This window comes from Notolepis coatsorum (genome assembly GCF_963971535.1).
Source record: "Notolepis coatsorum genome assembly, chromosome: 10".
NCBI classification, from domain to species: Eukaryota; Metazoa; Chordata; class Actinopteri; order Aulopiformes; family Paralepididae; genus Notolepis; species Notolepis coatsorum.
The window spans coordinates 97,476,094-97,492,212 of NC_140174.1; the positions used below are offsets into that span (position 1 = coordinate 97,476,094).

Sequence of the window (16,119 nt, forward strand, 5' to 3'; positions counted from 1 at the left end):
TGGATGCCTCTGAGGCTGAGCGTTCCCAGGGATAGCTTAGTTAGCAGCTAATTAGTTAAGGTTTTTAGTAGGGCTGTCTTAAATACTTCGAAGCTTCGTTCGATGGGCATGGATTCGAATATGAAAATAAAATTCGATTATAAAAAGAAATATATATATGAAATATATATATATTTTGTTTGCAAAATCAACTCTGCCTCTTTGTTAATTACAACAAGCAATGCTGTTTGTTATTTAAGATGAGGTCGGACTCGGCACTGACAGATTTGTGTTCATTGTGCTGCTTTTATAAAGCCTCAAATGAAGGCTTACAATATTTCATGAAAGCAAAGTGTTTCGTTTGTCTAAGATTTAAAAAGGTTTAAACTTTACAGCACTGACAAAGTTGAACAAAGTGCTGTACAAGTCCCACAACATAAAAAAAAATTAAAGTTTTTTAACACTTTGACTGCCATGAAACGTGTTTAGACGTCATTGCTGGCCATGCTCAAGTTGCCGGAGGACGCTGTACAGCGTCCTTATATCAATATTTCAAAAATCTGCGATCGGATTCATCGACGATGATCGCCCAACGGCGCGCGGAGACTGGGGTGAGTTTCAGCGTGTAACGTTACCGTCTTCGATACTAACTAACTGCTATTATCAACATTTGACCCACATTAGATGATTGGTATAACGCTGCCCACGGAATTATAAACGCCCCCTAGCCCATCCGGTCAACATCAGATGACGTGTAGTAACTTCTAGAAGTACGTCTAGTTGGAATTTTTTATATCGCGCTGATTGCCATAAAACTGTATTGCATCATCAATATAATGCATTTGGGGCTATAGATCACGTTCTGGAGAAAGCTGCAGAAAGAGATGAAAACATACTTATACATTAGACCATACTTTACTATGAATATGTGAATGAAAAAGTTTAACGTTGCTACACAATGAACAATACATATAGGACTTTGAATGGGCCCTAATAATGGCAATGTAGCAATAGAATTTAAAAAGTTATAGCCATGCAAAGAAGGGGTACTTCTCCATAGACAAATAGAGCCGGCAACCTATGGTATATCATGAATTTAACCCAAGGCAACCAAAGTGTTAAAGGGGAACTATTTTACTATTTCTTTCACTATTTTGGCACTTTTACACAATTCCTGTGAGTCTATGGAACACCTCTGTAAATTTTTTTTTTTAATTCATTGTTTTGTATTTCTAATCAACTACTCAAAAACAGCATTTTTCTACCTCAAGATCTTAAGCCGTTTTGAGCCTGGGAGGCCACGGTGGTGCTGCAAGGGGCCAACCGTGCACATTATTATGCAGCTGAGAAATCTCTGACATCACAGATCAGCACATTTTCAGATGACTCAGTTCAGTGAGGGTGAATATTGTGAGAGGAGAATTGGAAGAATGCGCCAATATGAGAATTAGAGACATAGATCATATTAATATAAGTCCACATAGCTATGAAACAATGCTAAACACTGAAAAGGGCCATTTATAAGATTGTTCCCCTTTAATTTTTATTTTATTTCGAAGCTTCGAATTAAAATCGAATCTCGGCCCCAAAGCTTCGAATTCCAAAAAAAATCGAAGGTCAGCCCTAGTTTTTAGCATGACGTGGGCATTCCAGAATGGCGTGGATGCAAAGCATGTTAGACCATTGCTCGCAGAGTTTACATTACACATAGAAACAGCGCGACTCGCGAGAGAAGTTGTCACAGAGCTGTCAAACGCAGGTCTGAAGAGCTAGATGCCATTCCTTCTAGAATTGAAGGTCCGCTCTGCTCTGACTACGCAAAGCTATTACTCGCACAGTGTGCTCCTAAATTATTTTTACACATATCTATTTTTAGGGGCAAGTGGAATTGTCTCACTGTAGAGCCCTGATCATTATCATCTTTCAGAGGCTACAGCGGTCTCAAAGTCAGTATTTCAGAGGCTGTTGCTGGCTCAATTATAAATCTAGAGTGAATATGGGGGTATCGCCTGAAACCACAGACCTTGAGGAATCCGTAGATGCCAACCATTTCATGCTACCATACCAGGAGGTGGATGATAATTTTCTCCAAAATGTAACTAAAATTTGATCCGGAAACATTTGGAGCACAAGTCCTTTAGCCCAGGGGTTCCCAAAGTCGGGGTCGCGACCCACAGGAGGGTCGCGAGCTGCCGTGGGGGGGTCGCCAGATTATTTCCTAAATTTTTTTTATTTTTAATTTATTTTTTTGCAGTCAGGCCACTGAACTTAGAAGCAGGCCAGGACAGTGTTTCTAGTTGCAGCAGCGCAATAGTTAGATAACCTAGGTGGGGAACAACCAGGAGATCACTGCAACAACCAGGAGATCACTGAGAACTATCTCTCTCTCTCTCTCTTGCTCTCACACACACACAAAAGGAGCTGCATGTGATTGGTGGATGCGGGACCCTTACAAAAAACTGTTGTTGCTAATCATTGACACATGCTAGCCTGTAATAATCCCCCCCAGAAAAATCTACTTTGCATTTGATATATTGCAAATATATGCCATCACACACACTGGCATTTAAAGGGTTAGAATTATAAAATGTATATGTGGTGTTATGATCAGGGCTGAAGTTTAATAAGAGATTGTATTATTTTCAATCTGACATTACAAAAAAACTGAAAATCCATCAAAATCAGTGTTGTTGCTAATCATACATATGCTAGCCTGTTTTTTAACAATAATTTGTGATGCCATCACAAACACTGGCATTTAAATGGTACAAATAAAAAAAATGCCTGCACCAGAATGCAGGAAATGAAGTCTTTGTAACAAGAAATGTCCTGGTGGGGGACCCCCAGACCCCCTGCTTAAAAAGTGGCCTGACTGGGGCTATATTTTGCACTATATTTCCTGGCCTGAATGATTTCCCCAGTCCGGCCCTTGTTAAAAGCCTCCCATGCTTATTAGTGTGTGTGTTTGAACGTGTGCATGTTTCAACCATACATTACCATTTATATAAAAAATAAAAATTATTTCTTTTAACTTTTTTTAACCTCTTATAATAGTGGGGGTCGCGGCTCTCTGACCCCGTTATTTTTGGGTCGCGGCCTGAAAAGTTTGGGAACCCCTGCTTTAGCCGATAGCATAAAATGGCTGGTACATGTGTCATTTCCAATTATACCCCTATCTTCATTCTAGCTTTATAACTGAGGTCGCTATGACTTCTCAAAGACAGTGATGTTGGCCATATCAATGTTTACTTGTTATTATTTGATGGTCTGGCAAATAATTTTCTTTGCTGGCACCTAGTGTGTTTATCTGACAAAAGTTTCCTGTCATCATGAGCGGTGGTTGGCTGACCTGGGTCGTTAAGTGTAACAGAGTCATGGCACAGTGCTGATGCACTGTGCCCTAGGCTCAGTTCTGGCAGTGTCCGACATTTTGGGTCATGGATGCAATGTGACTTTTGCCCAGTGAGTGAGCAATAGGCGGCTTGACTGAGTGTAAACATGTAAAACTTGAAAAGAAAGCAAGTATATGGACCACCTCCAGTGGAATATCCTCGGGGGACTTGATTTATAGCTTGAAAAAGCCATGTATTGACCAGTATGACAGCAGAACAGATCCATGTCACTATCTTGCATAATAAAACCTAAAAGATTATTTAGTTTGTTCTGTGTGTGTGTGTGTGCGTTAGGGAATTTAGGGTGCATCAAATCTCAACATATCAATCTGTCTGGGATTGCATTTGGTTTGTTTGCATAAAAATGATTTGTGCAAAGTTTGGGAAAGATTCGTTGAGATTTAGAGGTAGCACACAGCATGTGAAATATATGAAAATGGGCCTTTTTGGCGTTTTCCTAGATAACATGACAAGGCAATTAAAAAAAACGGCAAGAAATAGTTTGAGAACATTTATTAACCCCCTAACATTTAGCCGCATGGAACCGTGACAAGGCTCCGGTCAAACCTGGCCGCTTGGCATGCAGTTGCGTGTCGCAGTTGTACGTCATGCACCGCAAGATCTGGCGACCACTTGGCAGTTTGGTACCAGTGATGATGGCATCTGCATCGGTTATGCTGGCGCCCAGACCTAAGACCAGGCTGCGGCTGCTCTGGCGGGAGCCTAAGGGCGGTGACGCCATCTTGTGATAACTGGATAGCTGGAGATATAGTTGGAGAACTGGATCCTGTGGTGGGTGATGGTGGCGTTGAGCGAATTGAGTAAACTGCTATGCAGAGCCACACAGGCAAAGCTATTTATAGGCCCATCCCCCAAAAAATTGCAGGTGCGAGAAAATGTTTTCAAAACGGGGTCAAATGTGTGGGAATATGGCAGCGGACAGGTCTCCGTACTTGAAATGTACCAATTTTGTAACCCTGTGCGTGTAACTCGCACACAGACACTAACAGCAGGCCATGTTGGGGGAGGACAGCGTGAAGGGACACTTTGCCATACAAACTGATGTACTGTTCCACCTCTAAATCACCTCGTATTGCAAAAATATTTTGCATAATTATATTGTTTTTACAATATGAGCAACACGTGTCTGGAAAGGAACAAATGTCTTGCTCTTCAGAAAATCGAAAAAAAATCAAAATCTTGTTGTTTTTTTACATCTTTGAAATGTCATTAATGTGTTCCCTTATTTGCCCTTATTTGCAAACTTAAATACAACTTGTAAATGAGGTAATTATTGTTATATAGTTCGACAAGTATTGTCTCTCAATACTGTGGAAAAACTACAGGCGAGGGCATTTACGGTGTGGGTCTGTCCGCGTATGCTTAACGGGTACTTAAGAGGTGTTGAAACACACACGGCCAGGGAGAAGAACAATGTTTATACACTTTATCTTATGCGGCGGTTACACCTTTCGTTTCATTGTCGGTGAGTTTCGCCGCAACGTGGCAGCCTTGAGTCACACTTTAATTTTTGTCACCTGGGCACAGTGATGTAGTACACTGCCAAAGCAGTAGGTGGCAGTAGGTGGCGAACATGAAGGCAATTTCAACCAATCAGAACTTGAATGTGCCAATACACTTCCTGGAAGCTCCAGCAAAGAAAATGTCGACAAGGCAGGCGCCTATGGGCGCCACCATCTTGCCTATTTACTCAATGCAGCTATTCTTTTTCAGCAAAGCCTAATAAAAGTGCAATAAACAAAACGGATACATTCACTGTGTGTTCTGCCTGTCATTTGTTGATGAAACAAAACTAACATCAACACAAGTGACCACCAAGAGCGGATAGTGTAGTCTAAAAAAAGATCGGTAGCTACAGTTAGCTGCATGCTAACGTCAATGGAATATGCCATTATAACAATATAGCATTGTGGCTAGAAGCTAACATTAGCTCACGCTAGTTAGCCAGCACCAAACTGATGATATCGGGAGCTATCAATAGTTAGATAACATTAGAGACAACGCTGTGTGTATTAAACAAAGGTGAATAGATGACTGGGCCTTTTTGTTTAATGCTTGTTAAGTTGAAAGAGGAGCTTTGAGCTAACGGGGTCTGATAGCTAATGCTAGCTCATGTTAGCCAGTGGTAATGCTAGCAGAATGAATGGATGTAAACTTTATTTAACATATTGCATAATGGGTACAATACAATACGGCTCAATACAAACAATTGTTAAGGGAATGCAGACTGTTGTAGCTTGGACTGGGGTCCTTATAAGTAGAGTTGTTCCGATACCGATACCAGTATCGGAAAAGCCGCCGATACTGGCTAAAATGCTGGTATCGGTATCGGCGAGTACCCTCTAATGCTGCGCTCCGATACCATATGACGTAATTTATCAACAACACTGTGGTCTGTTGAGTAAGCATTATAAAACAAACGTGTGCTTAATCGATTAAAGTGTCAATGCCATTTGTCATTTTAACAGCAGATACTTTCTTAAATGTCATCGTCCCGACAGAGCGGTGTTGACGGGGAGCTCATGGGTTCGCTTGGTGGCTGGTGTTATTAGCATTGAACAGCTAACCGAAAGCTAGCTTTAACATTACCTTGGCTAAAGTTGGGGCTATTCATATAATCCAGCAATAATGGCTGCAGACCTGCAAGCAAAGTACAGCAAGTTGGCAAAGGAGTATTCCAAGTTAAATCACAATGTCACCAGTAACGTTACAGTCTTCTATGGTCTTCCCATATACCGGTAGCTCATGCTAGCTAACGGTAACGTCGTCATTGCACAATTGCACGTCGCGTACACAATTAATGACATGTTGCGGACAGCCATATCGGCGACAATGTTTAGCTTTTAGTGCCAAATGATAAGAGTCTGAGGCGGAGTCTCAAAAGAGAATGTTGAATATTTATTGTGCAAAAATCACAACAGATCCGACTGCTACTGAACGGAGCCTTGTAGACAGACTGAGTAGGGTATATCTGCAGAGCCAGTGGGTAGCGAGTGCAGCAACGTATAATGTCCGTGTGGATCATTGGAGTAGGGTATATCTGCAGTGCTGAAGCCCCATACTCATTGATTAATGATACTAATACAAATCTATACAATCACCTGTTGTTGAATAAATACCATTACTTTCTAGTTATGACTAAAAAACAGTATATATAAAACGGTATTTGTTAAAAAAAATAATTATATTTATAAAAAATTTATATAATATCGTTTTTTTTTTTTTTTATGTATGCACTGGTATCGGATAAGTATCGGTATCGGCCGATACCCAAACCTTAGGTATCGGGATCGGAAAGGAAAAAATGGTATCGGAACATCTCTACTTATAAGAATAACTTGACAACACATGGTAGCTGCAGCTATTTGGGACACAGGGACACGGAGCTGGGAGCTCTGTCCCAAACACACACACACAAACTCTGTTGTCACCGGAGGGCACGCAGATGGTATCTACTGCGCATGGGCGTTTTCGCAACAACGGCTCCGTGCAGACTACACGGCTGTTGTCGGCGCGTTTTTTAGGGGTTCTCCAAAACGCAAACACTATTTAGCGTTTAAGCCGTATCCACCAAAAAACGCATTTCTGTGTAAAAGGGACATGAAACCTATTCAAAAACGTATAAAAACGAGCACAAAAACACTGTGTAACCCCTGCTTTAATGTTATAAGTTATAGCAACGTAACTTTAAAAAAAAAAAAAAACGTCATCAAAAAACGCGAGTCCGCGCGGGTGTATTGTCATTAAATTAAACAACATTAAAACACATTTAGAATGTCACGAATTTGATGAGCGAACGAATTTCGTTCGAGTGAATTTATTGCAACCTAATGGCATAAGAAGTAAATTCATTCAATAGGGACTATTATTATCATTATAGGACGCGCTGGATGTTGTTGTTTTCACTATACACTTCGGTGGACACTGTGCTGAAGACTAACGCGTGCTGGCAATTCATCACGGATTTCATGTTTCATGACGCTGAATCTGAACATTGAACATTGACTTTAAGTTACACTGCTATCTTAACGTTAGCAAGCTAAGCATAGATCTGTCCCGAGCCTACTGACAAACGTTCCAATGCTGTCTTCGGGATGATTTTAATCCAAACATAGGGACGCGCATTTCCTTCATTCCACAGCGCTGAGCCGCAACGTATTTCATTGATACTCTGGCAAGAGCCTACTCACAAACGTTCCAATGCTGTCTTCGGGATGATTTTAATCCAAACGTCCATTCAGAAACGTTGTATTATGAAATAATAATCAAGACAACAACACAACTTGCCCTCAGGGACAATATTTCATCTATTTCCATCTATAATATCAGTGATTATGACCAGACGGAACACTCACACAGGAAAGGGCTAATTTAGATACAGTATGTATGTATTATTTACAGATAATTGAAGGTACCTCAAAACATGAAACCAAGCCATGTCACACATCGTGTGTGTGTGTGTGTGTGTGTGTGTGTGCGTGCGTGCATGTACTAGTCTGCATGAAATGTGCATCTCTATGGCATCAGACTCTACAAGTCAGGTTTTCATTGCCATCAATTATTTTTAGTTCCTTTTCCCCACAAGCATTTCACTACCACACTACATACAGTTAACACTTTCACTTAGGGGTGGACGGTATAAACGGTATACCGTATAAACGGTATCAATTTGCTCTATGGTATGGATTTTGACTATACCTTGTAACCGGTAGAGCAGCTCTAAAATAGCAATGACGTCATGTAACCACAGCGCGACTATTTCACTCGTATTTGCCCCTAAAAATTTATAGAATTAGTCATAGATAATAGATATGTGCGAACTGGAAAAAGTTATTTAGGAGCACAGAGGCTTCGCGCAGTGGGCATGTCAACACGCAATTGTCATTTCATAATAAACACAGAAGTGAACTAGCTCTTCAGCCCTGCGTTGCACACAGCTGTGTGACTTCTCTCGCGAGTCACGCAGTTTCTATGTGTAATGTAAACTGCGACGAGTCCAATGGTCTAACATGTTTTGCATCCTCGCCATTCTGGAATGTCCACGTCGCGCTAAAAGCTTATGTAATGTTAACTGTCGATGTGCTGGTAGCCTCGGCAAGCTAACGTTAGCTTGCTCCAGCAGCTTGTCGATGTGCTGGAGCCTCGGAAAGCTAACGTTAGCTTGCTCCAGCAGCTTGTCGATGTGCTGGAGCCTCGGCAAGCTAACGTTAGCTTGCTCCAGCAGCTTGTCGATGTGCTGGAGCCTCGGCAAGCTAAGGTTAGCTGGCTCCAGCAGCTTGTCGATGTGCTGGAGCCTCGGCAAGCTAACGGTAGCTGGCTCTACTAGCAGCCCCCTCCCTCTCTCTCCCCCTCTCTCTCTCTGCTAACAATCCTGATTCGATTCTTGAACCTATTTAATTAAAAAGGAAGATATTGATCGACATTAGCTATAGTATAGCTCAGCAGCTGTAACAGAATAACAGCTGCCATACCAGTGTTTTACCCCTTCAGAAGCATTTATATAGACATTTTAAGATAAGTTAATATACCGTGATATATACCGTTACCGTCTATGCTTCAAATTATACCGTGATATAAATGTTAGACCATACCGTCCAGCCCTACTTTCACTACCACACTACATAAGGTTAATCTTTCACTACCACACTACAGAAGGTTAACCTTTCACTACCACACTACAGAAGGTTTACCTTTCACTACCACACTACAGAAGGTTAACTCTTTCACTACCACACTACAGAAACACAGTTATTTTGATGTAGCCTTTCCTTCCTGGTTCAGCCAATACCTTGACCCCCAACATTACATGGCTTATGTGAGGCTTCCAACAAATTGACATAACAAAAGAGCTTGACGCAAGGTGTTAATGTACCCATAGAGAGAGGGGGGCCATGGAATACAATGCATTCTGGGTAGGATTGTAGTTGTTTTAACTCACAGGTGTGAAACTCTCCACAAAGTTCGAAGGCCATTCATCTCTGAATGCGTTTTCTGATATCACCATGATTAATAGGAAGTAGCTTGAAAAGTATCCCACCAAAATGTTCAAGTGATGGCTTATTTTGATGGTATGAATCTGTACTTTCACAATATTTTTCACAAAGCACATGCATGAGCCTGATCTCTTTTGAAAGATGACATTCTGAAGTTTCTGATGCAATAAAGAAAATTCACTTTTAGTGCTAATGAAATAGAGTAACATAGGTCTTAACTTGAGTTGTAGAAAAACTTGTTTTTCTGTAGTAGTTAGTAGTCCAGAAGTAGTATTTTCAAAGAAATTGGTATGGCTGAAAAAACACCATAGCCTGAAGTCTTGTGTAGGACATGTCCAAATTTCATAAAAATTATTTCAGAAATGAGTGATTAGGAGCAATTTTGGTAAAGTGGGAAGGAAAAAAAGGCTGCAGAAAACCATTGACTCCAATGCATTCCACGGACATTTCTCTTCCTGTTTGCGCTCGTGACTTTTCACCTAGATCCCTGATTCGCTCATTCCCACGTGGGGTATCATTGGAAAGCCAGAGTCATTGGTTACAACCCTGTCCAATAATATTTGAGATTGCCAAATGATTGACTGAGGTAGAGGCGCGGGAGTCGAGAGTGATATTTGAAAAAAATGTAAAGTGCTGTGTACTTCGGCCCACGCCTCACATATTGGCATGTAACTCGGGAACCGCTGAACGGATTTTGTCGCCTGAAACGGCAATTGACAGGCAACAAATATGGCTTCAATTCGATCTATATATATTGTATAAAAAAATATGCGCGGCCGAGCCGCTAGAGGTCGGCAAATTGGTGCGTCGCGCTGGTGGGCAAATCGTCCTCAAGAGGGGCCGGGCTGTTGCACGTTAAGAGGTTAACACTAGGCTCTACCTACATCACAGATCCTCTCAGAATCGACAAGCAAACACACTAATTTCTTCTTGTTGATGATTTTTGTGTTTTCTATTCTCAGGACAACCCACGAGTTCTTGTTTGGAGCCTTGGCTGAGCTTGTGGACAATTCAAGGTACCCATGAATGATTATTCACAAATCTGTGGTACGATAGACCCTCATAATTTTAAAGTGAAACACAATCTTGACAGCTTTTCATTTCTCTCCTTACAGGGACGCCAACGCCACACGAATAAACATCTATGCTGGTACACGATCACAGTCACTCAGTCAATAACACGCTTAAAACATACACATATCACCTTATCCTCCTAAATCGTATATCCCTTATCTTTTTGCTTGGCTGACAGAGAAGAGACCAGAACTGCGTGGTGGATACATGCTCTGTTTCCTTGACGATGGAATAGGAATGGACCCCAGTGAGTGACTCTCTTGATATAATTTGCGATGCGGCCTCAGGCGAGGGATTTTTTGATGGATAAATGGAAGTCCTGTAGATCCACCGTGGTTGTCCATGTGCAGTTTTATTTTCTAAAAAGAAATGTCAGATCCTAATTTCAGAGCTTGCCATGCAGAAACATGCTGATACTGTATTCCCTCTCCTCTCTCTGTTAGACGAGGCCACTCACGTGATCCAGTTTGGAAAGTCAAGTAAGCGGTCGCCCGTGTCCACTCAGATTGGCCAGTATGGAAACGGACTGAAATCGTAAGCCCTGTTGAACTCTCCAGAGATTCCCCCGGTACTGATGGGCTTGTCTTGTACCGCTGTTAGAGAATCTTCAGGAACAACTGTAACACTGGTTCTGTGTGTGTCAACAGGGGCTCCATGCGTATTGGGAAGGACTTCATCTTGTTTACTAAAAAGGGCAACACCCTCACTTGCCTCTTCCTGTCCAGAACATTCCACGAAGAAGAGGGTCTGGATGAGGTCAGTATCGGGGATCAGATGGAGTGTCGGATGTTTATTACCTTTTACTGCCTTATTTTGCTGATCGTTCGCCTCATGCCCGTCACATGGTACACCTAAACATTTGTGTGGGCAGTTAAGACATTAGGTTAACTAGTTCAGACATTTAAGATTTGGGGCGGCTGAGTGGCGCAGTGGGCAAAGGCGCTTGCCACTAACGCAGGAGATGCTTTTATCGAGCCCAGCTCTCGGCGTTGCTACTGGCTTGGCCGGTCGTCATACTAACACAATTGGCAGTGTTAGAGGGTGGGAAAGCCGGTGGGTGGGGATTGGACGTTGTGGACAGCGACTCCTACAGGTCTGTTGGTGCGCCTGTACAGCAGAATCAGGAAGTATCGGGCGCAGCGTGAGCCTCCCACGCGTTACTCCTCGCCACTGAGAGATTGCGCTGTTCATCAAACAAATAAAAACAATACATGCAAAATATATTTGCAATACGAGGTGATTTAGATGTGGAACGGTACATCAGTACATGCTGTCCTCCCCCAACATGGCCTGCTGTTAGTGTGTGTGTGTGTGTGAGTTGCAACATTGTTACATCTCGCACCTGGTCCTGCAATTTTTGGGGGGATGGGCGGGATGGGCCTATAAATAGCTTTACCTGTGTGGCTCTGCATCACAGTTTACTCAATTCCCCCAACGCCACCATCACCCACCACAGGATCCAGCTCTCCAACTATATCTCCAGCTATCCAGTTCTCACAAGATGGCGTCACCGCCCTTAGGCTCCCGCCAGAGCAGCCGCAGCCTGGTCTTTGGTCTGGGCCCCAGCATAACCAATGCAGATGCCATCATCACTGGTGCCAAACTGCCAAGTGGTCGCCAGATCTTGCGGTGCATGCTGTACAACTGCGACACGCAACTGCATGCCAAGCGGCCAGGTTTGACCGGAGCCTTGTCACGGTTCCATGCGGCTAAGGACGTTTTGGAGCAGGTGCAGCCATTTTATGGAAAGGCCAATATTCCAATGGTGAGTGATCGTCGAGCATGCGTCAAGATAGTAGCGCTTGTCGATGCTAGCAACAAGCTGCGGCACATTCCAAAGGCCAGGCGCTCCAGTGAGGCTACAGCTCGACTGGTGGACGCAATGGAGCACAAGCTGGATGCCACATTCCCGCTGTGGTCTCCAAATGCAGAGGAGCTGATCTGTGATCCAGAGGACATTGCTTTCCTGGCCAGCATGAAGGGCAACAGAGTGGCCACATTTGGAGCATTGGATGCCAATCTGCAATCCAAGTTGAAGCGGCGACAGGAACGTGAAGCAGCGCAGCAGGCATGCTTTACCAAGGAGCAGCAGGAGATGACTGTGAGGTCCAGCATGGCGGTGGTGTTGGAAAGCGAAAGTGATGAAGACAGCAATGCAGATGAAACCGCTGCTCCACCGGCTGAGAACACACCCACCCGTGAGCGTAAGAAGACTGGCACCACAGCCTTCATTCCATCAGACATTCTCAGCCGGCCGAGTCTTGTGTCACTGGCTACACGGTTGAAGATCACACCAATGCAGCAGGCTGCCTTCACGAGCGGTCTGATCGAGGAATCCGGTGGCAATTCGGCAAAGGTCTCCACATCCTACGCAACAGCAGACCGAGCGCGCCGCCACGTGTTGCAGGCCATCAGTGAGGACCAGCAAGAACAGTGGACACCACCTCCCATGTGCACCTTGCACTGGGACAGCAAGTTGACGCCAATGCTCAACAATGTGCGCCAGTTGGAGGAGCGTCTGACAGTGGTGATCGGAGACGCGGAGCGGCTCAAACTGCTTGGTGTGCCAGCATACATGAAGGGGACTGATGAGGCATGTGGAACGATCATTGCCCGGCTGACATGCAAGCTGCTGCAGGACTGGTGCTGCACCGATCAGGTTGTCAACATGGCATTTGACACCACCGTGTCAAACACTGGCCATCTCACGGCAGCCTGCATTGCCATCCAGCTCTCACTGGGTCGACCACTGCTCTGGTCCGGGTGCCGGCACCACATCGGCGAGGTGCTCCTCAGCCACATCTTCACTGACCTCAAGGTGGAGACGTCACGCTCGCCAGAGGTTAAATCTTTTACACGTCTGCGCGACAACTGGAACCTGTTGCCACACAAGGACAGCGGCCCATTGGCCCGCTACATTCCTGGCGATGCCGAAACACCGTTCCTGGGCAAGTTGCGTGCTGAACTAATTGTGTGCGCTGCAGGAGTGCTCGACTACAAGCGAGGCGACTATCGCGAGTTCGTGCAGCTATGTCTTGTGTATCTGGTGCAGACAGTGCAGAGCACACTCCAGTTAACTTCCAATGACCGGGAGCACTGCACAAGGCGCGGTGGATGGCTAAGCTGCTCTACACTCTCAAGCTGGCCTTGATGGAGCAGCACATTGCCTTGCTTCTTCAGGGGACCATCACTATGCAGCAGCAGGTGCTGAAGTTGGGCGTTTGCCAACTTCATCACGCACATCTACGCAACGTGGTGGTTGACCTGCGACACGGCCGTAGATGCGGCATGGAATGACCTTACACTCTACCACAACCTGTACGCATACAAGTCTGTTGACGAGGGCATCGCAGCATCCGCGATTAAGGCGCTGAAGCGGCACCTATGGTACCTGTCAGGCGAGATGCTGCCCCTGGCACTCTTCAGCACCAAGGTGCCAGTTGGCGAGCGGCGCGGACTTGCAGATGCTATATTGGAGCACAAGCCGGCTGATATATCCATGCAAGCCCCACAACTCCGCTTTGGCACTGGCTTCGGCAAGCCAAAGTTTCCAACCCTCTCGCCGACCACCAGCTTGGCTGACCTTGCCAACCGAGACTGCTGGTTCGGCATGCACCTGCTGCACATCGATCCCGCGTTTCTTTCACTGGATGTAGAGGATTGGGCTACCAGTACAGCATTTCAGATGGGTGCAGTGAATGTATGTGCCATCAATGTTGTGAATCACTGTGCCGAGCGTGGCGTCAAACTGACGTCAGACTTTGTGGCAGCAGCCAGGAGCGAGGAGCACCTGTAGAATGTGCTACAGGCAGTTGAGCATGACCGCTCAACACAGCCAAATCTTCGCTGCTGCAAGGGAAAGCTGGACCAGGTCTCTAGGATGCTTGAGACATGTTTGAAAGACTATTTCAATGTTGTTATCAAACATTTTGTTCTTAAATGTTAGGGTTAATAAATGTTCTCAAACTATTTCTTGCCGTTTTTGAAATTGCCTTGTCATGTTATCTAGTAAAACGCCCAAAAAGGCCAATTTTCATATATTTCACATGCTGTGTGCTACCTCTAAATCTCAACGAATCTTTCCCAAACTTTGCACAAATCATTTTTATGTTTGTCCGAACAGAATGCAACCCCACACAGATTGATATGTTGAGATAAAATTTTTGCATTGCAATTTGATGCACCCTACTGTTCAGGTGAAAAGATGCGACAGCTGCCTCCTCGTGTACCGGAGGGGACACGTGATGCAAGGCTTGGTCCTCACTGCAGCCGACCAGTGGGAGGCGTAGTCTACAACGTTCGAGACAGGGGAGGGGAGAATTGGCGAGGCGAAATTGGGATGGGAGAAAAAGAAAATAGAAAATAAGGAGAAAATGGATAAAAAAAATACATTTAAGATTCAGCCCTGGTCCTCTTGAGACTTTGGTTATCCAAAATGACACCGCAAGTCTACATCCCAGAGACTTGTGTTTTTGACGTGGCTTTGAAGTTGAAGCAAGTAGTTTGTTTGGGATGTTTCTGAGCTTCTAAAACGCACAGTGTAAATTTGTGTTCTTATATATTTGGACCTCTGTCTTTAGGTGATAGTGCCTCTCCCTACCTGGGATCTCAGAACCAAGGAGCCGCAGGCAGCCAACCCTGAGAAATATGCCATTGAGACTGAGCTCATCTTCAAATACTCCCCCTTTAAGACCGAACAGCAACTGATGGAGCAGTTTAACAAAATAGAGAGCAGCAGTGGTAAGTGTGTGTGTACGCACGCACGCATGCATGTGCAGACCTATTAATTTGTGTTTCGGCGAGTAATCACTGATCATTTTAACTATGCCATTTTGTGTGTGTGTGTGTAAAAAGGTACCTTGGTGATAATCTACAATCTGAAGCTGATGGACACCAGGGATCCTGAGCTGGATGTGGACACGGATCATCAGGACATCCTGATGGCTGGGACAGCTGCTGAAGGAGTGTGAGTCTTACTGGCATCACACACCGGTCTCGGCGGTGCATCACATCCGCACCTGTGTGATTGAGCCTATTCACACAGCCCGCAGATTGCATATGGAGCCAGATTGCTGCTCCCCATTGAGACTGTCTAGCAACAACAAAAGTCTCTTCCGTTACTGCCACAATATAGCTAGCGTTAGCCTATGGAAGTTATTCCAACAAACATGAAGTCTATAGGTCAACATTTAGAATTTGGATATACATGTCAAGTTGTGATGGGATGTCAGCTGGCCTGTGTTCGGCGGACCTGCGTTCGGCTGATGCTCACTGGGATATCAGAAGTAACTACATTACAAATGTAATATGGCGCGACCCAGGTTAGTCGCCGTTGGTTCAGCTCAGCAACGATTGTGCAAATTTTTAGTTATTATGTTTGTTTTTACTACTTTTTTTATGAAAACATCACTGGCGGGGACGTCATACGACCGACCGCCAGTCACTTATTGACCTAAACTCCGGACTCAAAGAGGAGTTTAGAGACACTTTATGCCTAGATTTGCCACCGGAGATCAGGCGCGACAACAAGGAGGACAAAGGAGCCGGCAAGAAAAAGAAGAAACATAGGGGGAGGAGAGGAGGAATCAGACTGAGGTTAAAAAGAGCTGCTTACCGCCCGGCAATTCCATCCATCTTTCTGGCGAATGCACGTTCGTTGG

At 44.5% G+C, this 16,119-nt stretch overlaps 1 protein-coding gene across 7 annotated transcripts in view; it reads left to right on the plus strand.

Moving 5' to 3' along the window:
* morc2 (MORC family CW-type zinc finger 2) overlaps positions 1–16,119 on the plus strand; it is a 79,728-nt gene that overhangs the window by 7,154 nt on the left and 56,455 nt on the right. For all 7 annotated transcript variants that reach the window (XM_084323585.1, XM_084323583.1, XM_084323587.1 and 4 more), the window contains exons 3-9: positions 10,348–10,401; positions 10,501–10,535; positions 10,638–10,706; positions 10,903–10,993; positions 11,107–11,215; positions 15,040–15,199; positions 15,314–15,425. In XM_084323585.1, coding sequence (XP_084179711.1) covers positions 10,348–10,401; positions 10,501–10,535; positions 10,638–10,706; positions 10,903–10,993; positions 11,107–11,215; positions 15,040–15,199; positions 15,314–15,425 — 630 coding nt within the window. The remainder of the gene's footprint in view (positions 1–10,347; positions 10,402–10,500; positions 10,536–10,637; positions 10,707–10,902; positions 10,994–11,106; positions 11,216–15,039; positions 15,200–15,313; positions 15,426–16,119) is intronic.